General features: G+C 45.5%; 1 protein-coding gene across 2 annotated transcripts in view; it reads left to right on the forward strand.

Annotated features, from left to right (window-relative positions):
- The first annotated feature begins 4258 nt into the window (after positions 1 to 4258).
- The window catches only part of CNN3 (calponin 3), a 30469-nt gene continuing 19987 nt past the window's right edge, over positions 4259 to 14740 (forward strand). Inside the window, exon 1 of one of the 2 annotated variants that reach the window (XM_061411138.1) lies at positions 4259 to 4561. In XM_061411138.1, the coding sequence (XP_061267122.1) occupies positions 4505 to 4561 (57 nt within the window). In that variant the 5' untranslated portion in view covers positions 4259 to 4504. The remainder of the gene's footprint in view (positions 4562 to 14740) is intronic. The other variant, XM_061411139.1, reaches the window with a different exon arrangement.

A 14740-nucleotide genomic window follows, 5' to 3' on the forward strand; every position in this document is an offset into this window, starting at 1 on the left:
ATACTTATTATTCATGAGTGTTATTATTGGGCTTCCTTTCTGGCTCAGCTGATTAAAGAATCCACCTGGATTTGATCCCTCGGTTGGGAAGATCCCCTGGAGAAGGGAAAGGCTACCCACTCCAGTATTCTATCCTGGAGAATTCCATGGACTGTATAGTCCGTGGGGTCACAAAGAGTTGCACAGGACTAAGCGACTTTCACACACACACATGGTTATTATTGACTGTGCTGGGTCTTTGTTGCTGCATGGGCTTTCCTCTAGTTGTGGCAAGCAGGGGCTACTCTCCAGTTACAGTGCACGGGCGTCTCATCGAGGTGGCTTCTCTTGTTGTGGAGCAAGGGCTCAAGGCTGCACAAGTTTCAGTAATTGTGGCTCCTGGGCTCTAGAGCTCAGGCTCAGTAGTTGTGCTGCATAGGCTTAATTGCTCCAAGGCATGTGGGATCTTCCTGGACCAGGGATCAAACCTGTGTCTCCTGCATTGACAGGTAGATTCTTTACCACTGAGCCACCAGGGAAGCCTAATGGATATTTTGGATCATAAAAAAGAACATTATCAAGGAGACATACCAGGACTGCCTGAGACAAACAATATTAGCAGTACCCCTTTTCACTCTCAGAAGTATTCCTATTTGGGTAATAAATTATATGATCTTGCTGCCCATGATGCACCTCTAATATTGCTTAGCACATAGTAGGTGCTTAAAAGTTGCTTAGTCTCCTCTGAATCTTCTAATAGGATTAACTGATGTCTTCTTGCTTCTTTGTAATTCTCCAGCATTGTGTATTTACAGGGTGTATTCTCCCAAACATTTTTTTGCTATTGTCCAAGTGGGAAGTTATGTGACAAATGTGACCCACAGATTTGTATCTGTGAAAGAACACTTTCTTACAGCTCCCCACCAACTTCTTTTAATTAATGGGAATTTGGAAAGGTAGTATTGACCTCTTTAAGAACACTTATTTCAATTCTGCATATTAACGCAGCTCCAGTTAAAATAATTAAGATTGTTGGGCCACACCTAGTAGTTATTTTGTAACGTGAAATTTTACTTTCTAGCATTTGCTGACACATTCTATTGTTAGACTTTGGTCAGGATTTTCTAAATCTACTCTGGTAATGATAAGTTAAAGATGTCTACTATAATAGGAAAACACATAAAATGGGGGAAAGATTGAAAAAATTCTTCATGAAAAAGATATACTCATGACAAAAATAAGCACATGAAAAGATGCCTAGTATCATTACTTATTTGGGAAAATTAAAGTTTAAACCACAATGAGATATCACCTTACATCTACTAGAATTGCTAAACTTAAAAATACTGACTATAACAAGTGTTGGTGAGGATGCAGAGAAGCTGGAACTCTTGTACACTGCTGGTGGGAATATAAAGTGGTACAATTATTTTGGAAAAGATTGGCAATTTCTTGAAAAGTGAAACCTATACCTTTCTTATGATCCAGTCACTCCACTCATAGGTATTTATCCAAGAAAAATGATAGCATATGTCCATAAAAAGACTTGTACATGACTTTTCATATAGCTTTATTTGCAATAGCTAAAAACTGGAAACAACATAAATGTCCATCAACAAGAGGATGGAGAGAGATAGATAGATATACACACACAATGGGGGAGACCTGGGTTCAATCTCAGGGTTGGGAAGATCCCCTGGAGGAAGGCATGGCAACCCACTCCAGTATTCTTGCCTGGAGAATCCCCATGGACAGAGGAGCCTGGTGGGCTGCAGTCCATGCAGTCACAGGAGTCGGACACGACTGAGTGACCTAGCACAGCACAGCACAGTGTGGTATAACCTTACAATGGAATGCTGCTGCTGCTGCTGCTAAGTCACTTCAGTCGTGTCTGACTCTATGTGACCCCATAGACGGCAGCCCACCAGGCTCCCCGGTCCCTGGGATTCTCCAGGCAAGAACACTGGAGTGGGTTGCCATTTCCTTCTCCAATGGATGAAAGTGAAAAGTGAAAGTAAAGTTGCTCAGTCGTAGCCACCCCATGGACTGCAGCCTACCAGGCTCCTCCATCCATGGGATTTTCCAGGCAAGAGTACTGGAGTGGGGTGCCATTGCCTGCTACTCAGTAATAAAACTAGGATGAACTACTGATATATGCTACAATGTTAACAAATCTCAAAATGATTTTGCTGAGTGAAAGAAGCCATTTGAAATGGAAACATTGTATGGTCTCATTTATATACAATTCTAGGAAACACAAACTGACATGCAGAGACAGAAAAGGTATCCATGGTTGTTTGATCAGGTTGGGTAGCAAGGAAGAGAAAGGGAGGGATTTAAAAAGACCCATTTTAAAGTATATAGTGGCATTAAGTACATTTTCATTGTTTTATGACTATTGCCACTATCCATTTCCAGAATTCTGTCATCATTCCAAGCTAACCTTTGTACCCATTAAACAATAACCCCCATTACAAAAATGTCACATTTTTGTCTTTGTTTCCATGATGAAATTGAATATGATTCTTGTATATTCTATGATACAAGGAATGACCTTGAAGTAGATGAAAGTGATTTTGACTCTATGTTCTCCATCTTACTGTAGTCAGACAAGCTTACATCACAGCAGGAACAGCATGTGATAGAACTGTGACTTGTACCTCAAATTTGGCCACCACCTCTCACTCTTTAGTCCGAAAGAAAAGTAGGTGAAGTCTTGTTCATGACACTCAGCCGCTATCACACTACTGGAAAAGCAGCCTAAACTGCTTGCCTCACCAATCCTGGGTCAACTGTGTCATTTCTGTGTGGGACGACTGACCTAATTATCATTCCTACCTCCTGACTAAATTAGCAAATCACATATAAACCACTCACTTTCCTCCCTTCCTCCCTACTAGTCTCCTGCACCTTCTACCCTCCCTCCACCAAATCAGTCAAAAGCCCTTGAAAAGCTAATAGCACTTTGTGTGCATTTTCTTTCAAAGTTGCCCTGTTCATTTCTGTTCCAAGCGGGCTCAACTACGGGAAAAAGTTTGACTCCTCCTCTCAAGCAGTTTGCCACACCTGGTTCATGATCTGTTCTGGCACGGTAACTGGTGTTTGCTAAACAGAACTCTTACACTAGACTCTCAGGGATAGAAACATATCCTAAGCGTGCACGAGAAAGTTCTGGCAAGAGGCAAAGCTTCAGAGGCTGGCAGACCTGGGTCAGTACACTTCGGTCTCTGAGTTTTGGCTTTCTCACCCCTAAAATGGATGTGATGTCTACCTACGGGGTTGTTTGAGAGGAGTAAATGAGAACGTGTTTGGGAGGTGTCTAGAACGGTGCCAGGCACTGATGAATGAGGAGAGTTCTGTTCCCTTCCTCCTCTCTATCAAGTTATTTGAGATCTGAGGGAAAGAAAGTGATGCGTTGGAAGCGGGACCATGAAAGGATGGAGGGCCTTCTGGCCTAAAGGATACAAGTTTACTTAGCTCTACACAAAAGATCTGGCTCAAAGAAGCCTACGGATTAGAGACAGAGAAAGAGAGAGAGAGAGAGAAAGAGAACAGTCACCTGGGTTTTTGGATTAGCTGAACCCCGTATAAAAGATGCTTGTAAAAAGGAGTTGCTGCGAATCCAGAAAATTATTTAAAATGCCCAGGCTCTGCCATGGCACATTCCCCACTTTTTTCCGTACAGCACACCGAGTGAGCTCGAATTTGGCCCGAAGCCTTGACTGTTCCCAGGACGGCAGCAGTGGAGAGGTCAGACCAACAGGTGTGGGAAGCTGTAGGGTAAGGGAGGAAGAAGCAGGTGTCGGAGGAGGGGGCCCCCCTTTCTCGGGCACAGGGGCTCCAAGGCTGCCCCCCGCGTCGAATGGAGGGGTCCTGCCCGCCACCTGCGCGCGTGGGGTCTGCAGCCAGGGAGGAGGCAGAAGGAGGCGGTGGATCAGCCACGGGTCAACCCTGGTGGGCTTCCCTCCCCTTTGCTGGCCGCAAGCGGATGCCTGGAAGTTGACACGAACTCCGGGCCTCTGCGAAGCCCCCGGGAGCCAGGGCGACTCCCATTGCGGGGCAGGCCTCCGCCGGCGCTGCCGGCTCCGCAGGGCTTGGAGGAGGGGCCGCTTCGACCCTGCAAGGCGTGAGGGCGGGGACCGGGGCCAGAGATCCGCGCCGGGAGGGAGCGCTGCGCCCGCCGCCCTTCAATTGGCCGCGCCGCCCCCTCTCCAGAGACGCGGGAGGCGGCGGCCCTCCATTGGTCGGGCTAGTCGGCCAATCCCTGGAAGTCCGGGGGAGGCGGTGGGGGGCAGTTCGTGCGGGACTCCGGAGCCGAGCGGGAGCGGCTGGGGGACCTCGTCCGATCGAGTAGCCGAGGCACCGCCCGCGTCCCGCCGCCGCGTCCCGGCGACTCCTGCGCCGCCCAGGAGAGCGAGCTCCGAGCATCTTGTAGTGCGGCCACTCTTCGGGGCCAGGAGCGGGGAAACCGAGTGCAAGAAACCCCCGGACCCGAACTCAGCCTCTTCCCGCCGCGCGAATCATCATGACCCACTTCAACAAGGGCCCTTCCTATGGGCTCTCGGCCGAGGTCAAGAACAAGGTACGCCTGGGCTCGGATGGGGCGGGACCCTGGGGCCAGAGGTGGGATGCAGGGCGCCGCCCCGGGACCCTGAGACCCGGGTGGCTGGGGCCGCGCTTCTCCCCGCGCGCCTTTGCTGGCGGGCTTCGCGGATAGTAGATGTCGGGGCGGGGAAGGGGGTGCGCGACAGTTTCTGCGCGTCCCCGTCCTGTCCCCGGCTGCAAGCGCAGGCTCCCGGGCGCTCAGCTGGCTTTGTTCCAGCGCCGCGGGCCGAGGCTAGCGACGGGCGGTGGGTTCCCAGGCTCTTGGAATCCCTCAGCGCCGTCCCTTGGTTCCAGGAGCGGGTCCGCGGCTGCAGGACCCACCCCTCCGGCAAGGGGGCGCTCCTGCCTGGTCATTCGCCCTTAGGTGGGGCCCGTCGGCAAGGCTGGGGACCCAGCGAGCAGCCTCCGCCATCCACCCCAGCCCGGGCCCCTGGCAGACCCTGGACCTTCACCCACTCTAGCCCCCGGGCGGAATTCAAAGCCGCGAATCGAGTTAGGCGGTTAGTGGGCAAACTGGGTCCCCATTGTTCCTCGCCTCTTGCGGGGTGGGAGACCGCTAAGCGGCCTGAGGCAAGGGCCCTAGGACCACCGGAAGGACGGGAGCCGGCCAGAACCCTTCCTGGTTTTCGAATCCCGGTGCCAGTTGCTGCTGCTTTTGCGGCAAGAGGAAACAAAGCCTGAGCGCGCCGCTTCGGGAATATCTGCTGTAGACTTGAGCTTTTTTTTTTTCCTTAAAAGAAAACAAAACCAAAACACTAAAGTTTGTAGTACGTTAGACTTTAACGGTATCAAGGAAATCTTCGTGCGTTGCTTTTGTTCAGGGTTTATTTGCCGAGGTGGACTGTAGTTTGGAGTGATTGGGCTTTGGTAACCCTCGGTTTTGCCACTTTGCCCAGCATAAGAATGCGTTGAGTTTATCTTTGGGACTTTCGGTCTGGGAAAGAGATGAGAGGCGTCCCCCTCCCCAAACCCTCTCCTTCCTTCCTCCCTCCCTGCATTCCAAGCCCATGACATCAGGGGTTTCTGGGGGGAGAGAACAGCCAATCCGCGCGGAACTGCGCACAGAACGCTCATTGTCTCCTTTCTGCTGTTCTGGCCAAAGCGCCACAAAGGAGGGCTGCTGTGGTTTAATTCCCATTAACCTCCCGGGAGCCGAAGCATGTCAGGATTGCCCCCGAACCGTCCTACCTCTGGTAGAATTTACCGGCATTGTCAGAACTGTAACATCCCAGCGTTGGGGGTGTAGGAAGTGTGGAGGGAATTACCCAGGGACTATGAAGCGCACCATTGTCACACCCCAAGGGAGAATTGTGGCTCTGCCCAATCCCTGATATAGTCTCCACATCATATTATTAATTCAGTTGTTACTAAATTCTAAACAATCTCTGAAGCAAGCAGTTGATTTTAGTTTGTGTATCTAAAATTGAAATCTAGATCTTTTACCTTGTCAAGTGTGTTGCCTGTATTAGAAAGCGGTTTCCTGAACACTGTTTTGAAGAACAGAAAAGTGAGTGGTTTGTGAGTACAAACCCCACCAACTGAAAACCCCTAGACTATTGTGCTGTTCTTTCCAAGGTTTGCAAGTGGACCTTTAGGAATCCTTTCAGTGGAATCAGCGTGTCCAATTTGCTGGATGTAATAGCCTGGCCTGGCTTTGTGCACGTTAATTTTAATTTGCCCTTGAGATACTTGTATGGCAAACCTTAAGTCTCTACCTTTTCCGTTGTAAATGAGGTACTGACCTTGGCAGTCCTTCAAGTGACTGACTTTTCTTGGCTGTTAATATCATCTTTTTGCTGATTAATGAAGCAACTTCTGCCCCTTTCCTACTTATTGAGTAGACTGAAGGAAGTGCATGGACTGAGGCTAGATCATTAATAACTGTAATTATTATACATTTTTAAAAATAGTAAAACCTCAGCTTTCAGGATCTTTGGAAAGTTGGTTTTCACTTTTGGTTTGTATAACTGTGGGTTTATCCCTTTAAGCATCAAACCAACCTTTAATAACCCCTTTCATTTATATGGTTCTTTCAGACTGTATCCTTTCATAGGAAGTCTTTTGATCTCCATAGCAGAGCAGCCCTCTGAGATGGGGAGGATTCCTGGGATTATCCAACATCATTTACAGATCAGGATGCTGAAGCTCAGAGAGGTGTGATTTGCTCAAGATCACAGGAGAAAGTTGGAATATTCTAAGAATTTAAATTCGAAGAGTGATGTCTTAGTTCAGTGCAGTACTTAAGGCTGTTCTGTTACCAGTCACTATTGTCTATCCCCCTCCCCGCTATTTTTGCTGTCCACCTGTCACTTCCTGGCATCATGATTATTCATTTAATGCTGTTTTAATTGGGCTTGGAAATCAAATATCCCTGTTTGCTAATTCTTGGTATGAGATAATGCATTTCAGCTGAGGGCTCATAACCACCTGATGAGTGGGTCTGTGGAACTTGAACCTTGACACTGCTTCATTTGGATAGCTTTTGATTTCTTCTTGCTTTTTTCTCAGTGTATTGCATAACATAACTTGCTTTTTCTCTATGATAGGTTGCTTAAATGTCAGTTTTGGTTTTTTTTTTTTTTTCCTTAAAACCTCATTTAACCATGTGGGGAGTGGGAGTGTGGTATGGACCTTGGAGTGAGGCAGATGTGGGTTCTAATCCCCCCCTGCCACTTACCTGCCTTGAATGATGTTGGGCAAGTTATTTGACATTTCTGTCCTAGTTTCCTAATCGGTAAATGGGGGAGTAATAGTTACCACCTCTAAACTCTGTGTTACTGAGATGTGTCTGGCTTGTAGTAAGTACTCAATGAGTATGTTGTGGATATTAATTCTTATAATAGAAAATTAGCATTAGTCTTAGTCTTGTATGTCTTAGACTTGTATGTCACTGCCTCTTTAAATATTCCATTTTATTTTAAAAAGCCTTTAGTCTATTTATATTTGAGCTGCGAAAGCAGTTCATCAATGAATTGAGGAAGCCTTTGATCTTAGATAGGATGGGGAAGCCTGGTGGGCTGCTGTCTTTGGGGTCGCACAGAGTCGGACACGACTGAAGCGACTTAGCAGCAGCAGCAGCTTTAATTAATAAAATTTCAAGGGAAAATTTAAATTTTAATTTTAAATAATAAAATTTCAGTCAATTTAAGATACTTGTTTGAGAAGATAATACATGGCAGAATATACAATTTTTTGTTGTTGTTTTTAATTGGCTAAAAGATGTTTGAAAACAGCCTAAAAAAAGTAGAATCCTTTAGCCTGCAGTATAACAGTCTCTCTCTAATAACAAGAAAAGGATTATAACTTGCAATCTACAAAGACTATATGTAGTAGAAGGTCCAGGAAAACATAGAAGCTGCTGTAGATAGTTCAGTGAGAGACGGAAACGTAAAAGTAGAAAGGTCTTACATGGATCATACAAGTTGAGCCAGGCCCTTGGCTGCATCTAAGGGACCAGAGGTAAATACCCCTGTGCCTTATGAACCATGGAAACATGACAGGCCCCAAAGGGAAGCACAGCATTTCCGACACTTGGTTCTGATGTTGGAGTCAGGGTGCATGCATGCATGCTCAGTCGTGTCCAACTCTGACCCCCATAGACTGTAGCCTGCCAGGCTTCTCTGTCCATGGGATTTCCCAGGCAAGAATACTGGAGTGCGTTGCCATTTCCTCCTCCAGGGGATCTTCCCGACCCAGGGATTGAACCTTGCTTGGTCTCCAGCAGCCCCTTCACCGGCAGGCGGATTCTTTACCACCACGCCACCTGGGAATCCAGGGTACTTTCTTGTAAAGCTGAGGATTTAGTGAAGTATGCCCTCACCAGTCTTAGAGCAAGTGCTGCAGGGGGCACTTACAGTTCTCAGGGAAGGGGAGGAGTTAGCTGTGGGGGAGGAGTTAGCTGTGGGGCAGGAGTGAGTGGAGATGCAGTGATCTTACCTGGGTATGTTTTGGGGGAGGGGTCTAATTGAGATATTAAGAAGAATGGAATTGGAATGTACATTCTCACAGTTTCTGCTCCCAAGGAATGTCTGATTTGAGCAAAGTAGCTTCTCACACAGTCTTTTTGGTTTCAAGATGGTATCCCTCAACAGACAAAAACCACTTTGGATGATTTACTACTAAAATTGTAAGTCTTTAAAAAGTAAATTAAGCAATCATAGAGTAATAATTAAATATCAGTTCAGATCAGATCAGTCGCTCAGTCGTGTCCGACTCTTTGCAACCCAGTCGCAGCACACCAGGCCTCCCTGTCCATCACCAACTCCCGGAGTCCACCCAAACTCATGTCCATCAAGTCGGTGATGGCATCCAGCCATCTATCCTCTGTCGTCCCCTTCTCCTCTTGCCCCCAATCCCTCCCAGCATCAGGGTCTTTTCCAGTGAATCAGCTTTTCACATCAGGTGGCCAAAGTATTGGCGTTGCAGCTTCAGCATCAGTCCTTCCAATGAACACCCGGGACTGATCTCCTTTAGGATGGACTAGTTGGATCTCCTTGCAGTCCAAGGGACTCTCAAGAGTCTTCTCCAACACCACAGTTCAAAAGCATCAATTCTTCAGCGCTCAGCTTTCTTCACAGTCCAACTCTCACATTCATACATGACCACTGGAAAAACCATGGCCTTGACTAGATGGACCTTTGTTGGCAAAGTAATGTCTCTGGTTTTGAATATGCTGTCTAGGTTGGTCATAACTTTCCTTCCCAGGAGTAAGGGTCTTTTAATTTCATGGCTGCAATCACCATCTGCAGTGATTTTGGAGCCCCCAAAAATAAAGTCTGACACTGTTTCCACTGTTTCCCCATCTATTTCCCATGAAGTGATGGGACTAGATGCCATGATCTTAGTTTTCTGAATGTTGAGCTTTAAGCCAACTTTTTCACGCTCCTCTTTCACTTTCATCAAGAGGCTCTTTAGTTCCTCTTCACTTTCTGCCATAAGGGTGGTGTCATCTGCATATCTGAGGTTATTGATATTTCTCCCGGCAATCTTGATTCCAGCTTGTGCTTCTTCCAGCCCAGCATTTCTCATGATGTACTCTGCATAGAAGTTAAATAAGCAGGGTGACAATATACAGCCTTGACGTACTCCTTTTCCTATTTGGAACCAGTCTGCTGTTCCATGTCCAGTTAAATATTATTACCAAATGTCCCATTGAGACCCTGCCGGCCTGCCAGCCCAGTGCCATTTGGACAAGCAGGTTGCTCCACCGATCAGAGTAACCCCAGGGTGATAGTGGACTCCTGCTGTAAATTGTGCTGTAACGTAGTCTGCCTCGTTTTGCTGCTAGAGAATCCTGATAAAAATGTATGGATAGGTTTAGCTTTAGCTTTTTTTTGACTTTACAGTTCAGTAATAGCTTTTTAATTTAGAACTTTTTGTTTATTATCTCTTTATACCAGCAGTAGGATCTCTGTCTTATTCATTGGTGAGATATCTCAAAAATCTATCTTTTAGAATACAACTTGGCACATAAATGGATGCCCAATAAGTATTTATTGATTTAATGAATTTATTCGTCAGGAATAGATTTTACTGTCTCTAGAAACTGGAAAGTAGCAGTGTTTGAGAAGTCTATGTAAAGAAATTCTGTGGTACAAGTGTGAAGTTTTTGAAGGACGTGGAGATTTTTATAGTTCATTTTTCTTCAGTTTGTTTTCATTGTTAATACTACACTGAAAATTTATCACTGAGATAATTCCTTCTTGTTGAAGTTCTTTCTTAGGCTCCAAGGTTAGGGAGGAACAGTAGAGATCCCCTCTGCAAGACTCTGTCGGTCATCTCCCAAAAGGCCTCCTGTGAAGTGGCCCTTAAGCCCACTGGATATGTGCCAGTCCTGGTAGGGGTGTACCATTGCAATTTGCCTGCTTTGGGGGTTTGTTTTCCTGTCTTGACCAAAACAATTAAAGGAAAAACAGTTTGCTGAATTGAGAAGAGGTACCTACTACCCATTTAAAATGGTGGTTGGTGGTTTAGTTGCTAAGTTGTGTCTGACTCTTGCAACCCCATGGACTGTAGCCTGCTAGGTGCCTCTGTCCATGGGATTCTTCAGACAAGAATACTGGAGTGGGTTGCCATTTCCTTCTCCAGGGGATCTTCCCAACCCAAGGATCAAACCCAGGTCTCCTGCATTGCAGGCAGATTCTTTACTGATTGAGCTATGAGGGAAACCCAAAGAAAACACAGTTTGCTGAACTGAGAAGAGGTACCTGTTACCCATTTAAAGTACTCAGACTTGTTTACTCTGGAGTATTAATGAGGATCATTATCAAACTCACTATCCTATGATCTATAGCTATTTACATTCTTTTCTTTGTGGAAATAGTGCTATTTGTCTACCTCTGTCCTTTAAAATTCCCAAAGTGAGCTTGACAGTGAAGACCTTGCTGCAACCATCATCAAGAGTCAGATCCTCTATTTCTGTAGGCGTTTTCCCTTTCCACGTGGGATTATGAGATCAGTAATTGTTTTCTTTTCACTGAACAATGTATCAGGGACCCCAGTTAATATTATATATTACATTAAAAAAAAAAAAGGACAGTTGGGTGGTTTTGGTTTTTCAGCCAGTCATGACCATTATATCCAAGAGAGAGGGGAAATGCTTATTTCTCATCTCAATATGACTAGGTCATGGGAAGGAACTTGTTAAAATTTTTTCACAGGTTTGATTTTCTTCTAGGCATCCTTCTATGGTGCATACTATGTGCCTTGGCTTTCCTGAACTCTGAGCTCTAGCCATGTGGGCTCTTAACTGTTACTCATATGTACTTGTGCTCAGGTTTTTGTTAAGGGTTTTTTGAGCCTGCAGTTGATTCACGCTGTTTGTGGGGCCTGAAGCTTATACAATTTAGAGTTCATCAGTACAAAAAAAAAAAAGTATTTTGCACATTTTATGAAAGCATGACCATGGGAATCTTTGTGAACTTGAAGTTGTCACGTGGGTCCCCTCTAAGTTCTTCTCCATGAGAAAGTAGAACCTGGTGGCCCTGGAGGCTCTGACTGGCTCCTAATCTTGGTTCTGCCTCTTACCCTGTGACTTTGGGCAAATAACCTCTCAGTGTCTCATCTGTAAAGCGTGGGTATGCTAGTACCTATCTGTAGTGTTTGGGGTAAAATAAACAAGATAATCTATGTAACATGTTTCAAATAATACCTAGAACCCAAAGTACACATTATGTACATGTTAGCAATTATTCCATTTTGTTCTGCTGGTTAGATTCAGTCCTGTGTTCTCCCCAGCTTCTTTTACCTTCTGGATTTTGAGATTATCTCGAGAACTTGAACATTCATGCACCAATCTGTGCTGCTTTTACCTTCTAGATTTTGAGATTATCTTGAGCACTTGAACATTCATGCACCAGTCTGTGTCTGAATGAGGCTTCTGGCAGATAGGGGGCTACAGAGCCAAGCAGTACTTCCCTATTTCTAACTCAGGACTGTGCTCTGCTCCCTGAGTCCTGAATCACACCTTCTCCCCCGGCAGCCTGTAATGGAGTCCTGCAGTGAACCCTGGGCTGTCTCTGTTCACACTGCCCTCAGGGCCGTGGACTTCTGTGTAGAGCTAAAGGCCTCGCTTTCTGGGTGTACCAGTACTTTGCTTTTTCTTCCTAAGAAATCGATTTCTGTTAGACAAGATACACCTTTCATTTCTGGATTTCAGACAGGGTGGGTATTCCTCCGCATGGACTGCTAAACATATTTATCTTGTAGCATTGTCGCTGGAGGCCTTGAGTCCTAAATGGTTTTAGGAAGGCTCTCCCTAGACCTGTGTGAAGCAAGTCTGTGAGGAGAAAAGACTTAATTCCTAGCTTCCCCCAGGTCTGTAGGGAGGGAACCTCTTCCCTCCCAGGACCAGGAAGCTTCAGGGTGTGAGTGTGAGGCAGGCATATCCGCCCTGGGAAGGTCAGGAATTAGGGATGCGAGTATAAAGACAGGAGGCCTTCTGGGCAAGTCATAGTCAAGCATTTATGGCCCTTTCCTCTCTTCGCCCACACGTCTTCCAGGGGATCCCAGCTGCTAAGTGGCTAGGCACACTGCTATGATATCATTGTTGTTTCTTCTTTCCTCTTCTCAGATGTTTGCACACTAATCTTTCATCATTATCTTAAGCCTCTCTGCCTGCCTAGTGCTGCAGAAGGCGCCTCAATTGGATGGGGAGAGTGCTTTATGATTGCAGTTTTCCCTCCCTCCTCTTGTTTCACGTGGGAGGAAATAGAGAAAATAATCAATACCATGTGTAGTGAGTCTCTCATAACTCCAACATGTGATTCTACTTTGGAAGCAAAAATAGCAACAGCAATCATACTTCTAATTGAGTATAGAAACTCTACTTATATGAAATAGCACATTTTGAGCTTGTTGGAGTCCTTGGCCATTAGGAGCTGAGCTGGAACCTTAGGGCTGCTCTTCAGAGTGCTCCCACAGCCAGATCTCTTCCCCTGAATGGACATGCATTCGTCTCTGTCTTTCTCTTTCTTCAGAGACCTAGATGTGGATAAAACCCCCTCCCCCAACCTCACCTCGGACACACACGCGCACACACACACACACACACACACACACACACTTTGCCTGCCAGGTTTTGTTCCTAAATTTCTTCCTCTCTGGGCTTTGTTGTTTTCATTTTCTGTTTTCTCCTTTCAGTGACAACTCTGCTGTTGACACCCTTTCCAGCATTTTCTAAAACATGCATGTGGAAGGAAGCTACTTTTTATAGGGGCCAGTGGAAGAACTGAAATGTTTTTAGTCTGAGGCATCTCTGCCAAATCTCTCATTATGAACTTTTGAACCACGCTGGCAACACCCTTCGAGACTGCAGATTCCGGGGCTGTTTTGAATCGAAGCCGCAGCAAGTTCACGGCGCACCAATCTGCTGCAGTGACGGTGCTGGTTGTTGTTGCATGCCTTCTCACATCTCCCTGAGTTGGAAGGACTTTTAAGCCACAGAGTCTAAGCCACCACCCTGTTCTCGGTTCTTAATCCTTTGTCTGCAGGCCGCAGAGTTGCCTGTGCTAGCTTAGAGAGTTCCTGTCTCAGCTTAGTTAGAAGGGTGGGAGTGGGAGAACATTCAGGGGTGGAAAAGACTCAGAGTGTGGAGCCACACGTGGTCCAGATGAATCCCTGCCAAGCCCGTGACCTTGGCCAGGTCATCACTGCGTGAATACGATGTACCTACCTTGGGATGCCATCTTCTTTGCCTATGAGAAACTCTTTTCTTTTTTGATCCTTATTTTATGAATGAAATATTTGTCAGGAAGAATGCAAACTACCAAAATATGAAAGTAAAGAAGCAAAAGTATTCTGTATCCCTTACCCCCACCCAACTGCTTGTACAACTTTAAATATCATTTGGACATTTTAGAAATTGAATTATAGTCTATCGTGTGGACTTCAATTATGTATTTATTCATTACTTCCCTACTGGTGGATATTTCCTTAAAAAGGCACTTGTGTGGAAAAGTGTGTAACTTCTGATCCAACATTTAAATGTGCTTATGGATATTGCCAACTTGCTGCCTTAAAAATCAGTTGACTAGTTCTCACTAATGGTTCAAAAAAGAAGGGAGATCTCCTCTTGATGTTAAAAACAAACAAAACTATCAGAGAAACCTTGTCGAAATTCAAGTCTCTTGCTTTAGTTCTTTATTTTCAAGTCTTAAGTCAGTGACATTTGTGGCCCCTACTCCATCTGTCACTTCCACCAGACTCAAGTAGGAGTTGGCAATGAGATGAGGCTAAAGAATGGAGTGAGGGCATCTCTTTTTATAAATTATTTGACTGTAATTTTTTTTTTTAATAGCTCAGTTGGCATCAAAATGATAACCTTATCAAAATAGCTATCAAAGAGTACCTGGACAGGAGTGGCCAGCAAAATGTAGATAGAAAGTGAAGGGTTAACATTTATTGGGGTCTTAAGATTTATGTAAATGAAGTCATTGATTCTTCTCAGCACCTTCTGATGTGAGTGTTATTAATGATCTCTGATTTACAGGTGAGGAAATGGGCATGGCAGAGATGGGATTCTAAATAGAGCATTCAGTTTCCGGGGCGCATGCTCCTAACCATTTTAATTTGAGGTCAGAACTCAGGGCAAATTGGCATCTCTCAGGGGAGGAGGAGAAGGCAGACCAGAGGGGGAAGCTCCAGATCTTTTAACAAG

Source organism: Bos javanicus, chromosome 3 (genome assembly GCF_032452875.1).
Source record: "Bos javanicus breed banteng chromosome 3, ARS-OSU_banteng_1.0, whole genome shotgun sequence".
NCBI lineage: Eukaryota > Metazoa > Chordata > Mammalia > Artiodactyla > Bovidae > Bos > Bos javanicus.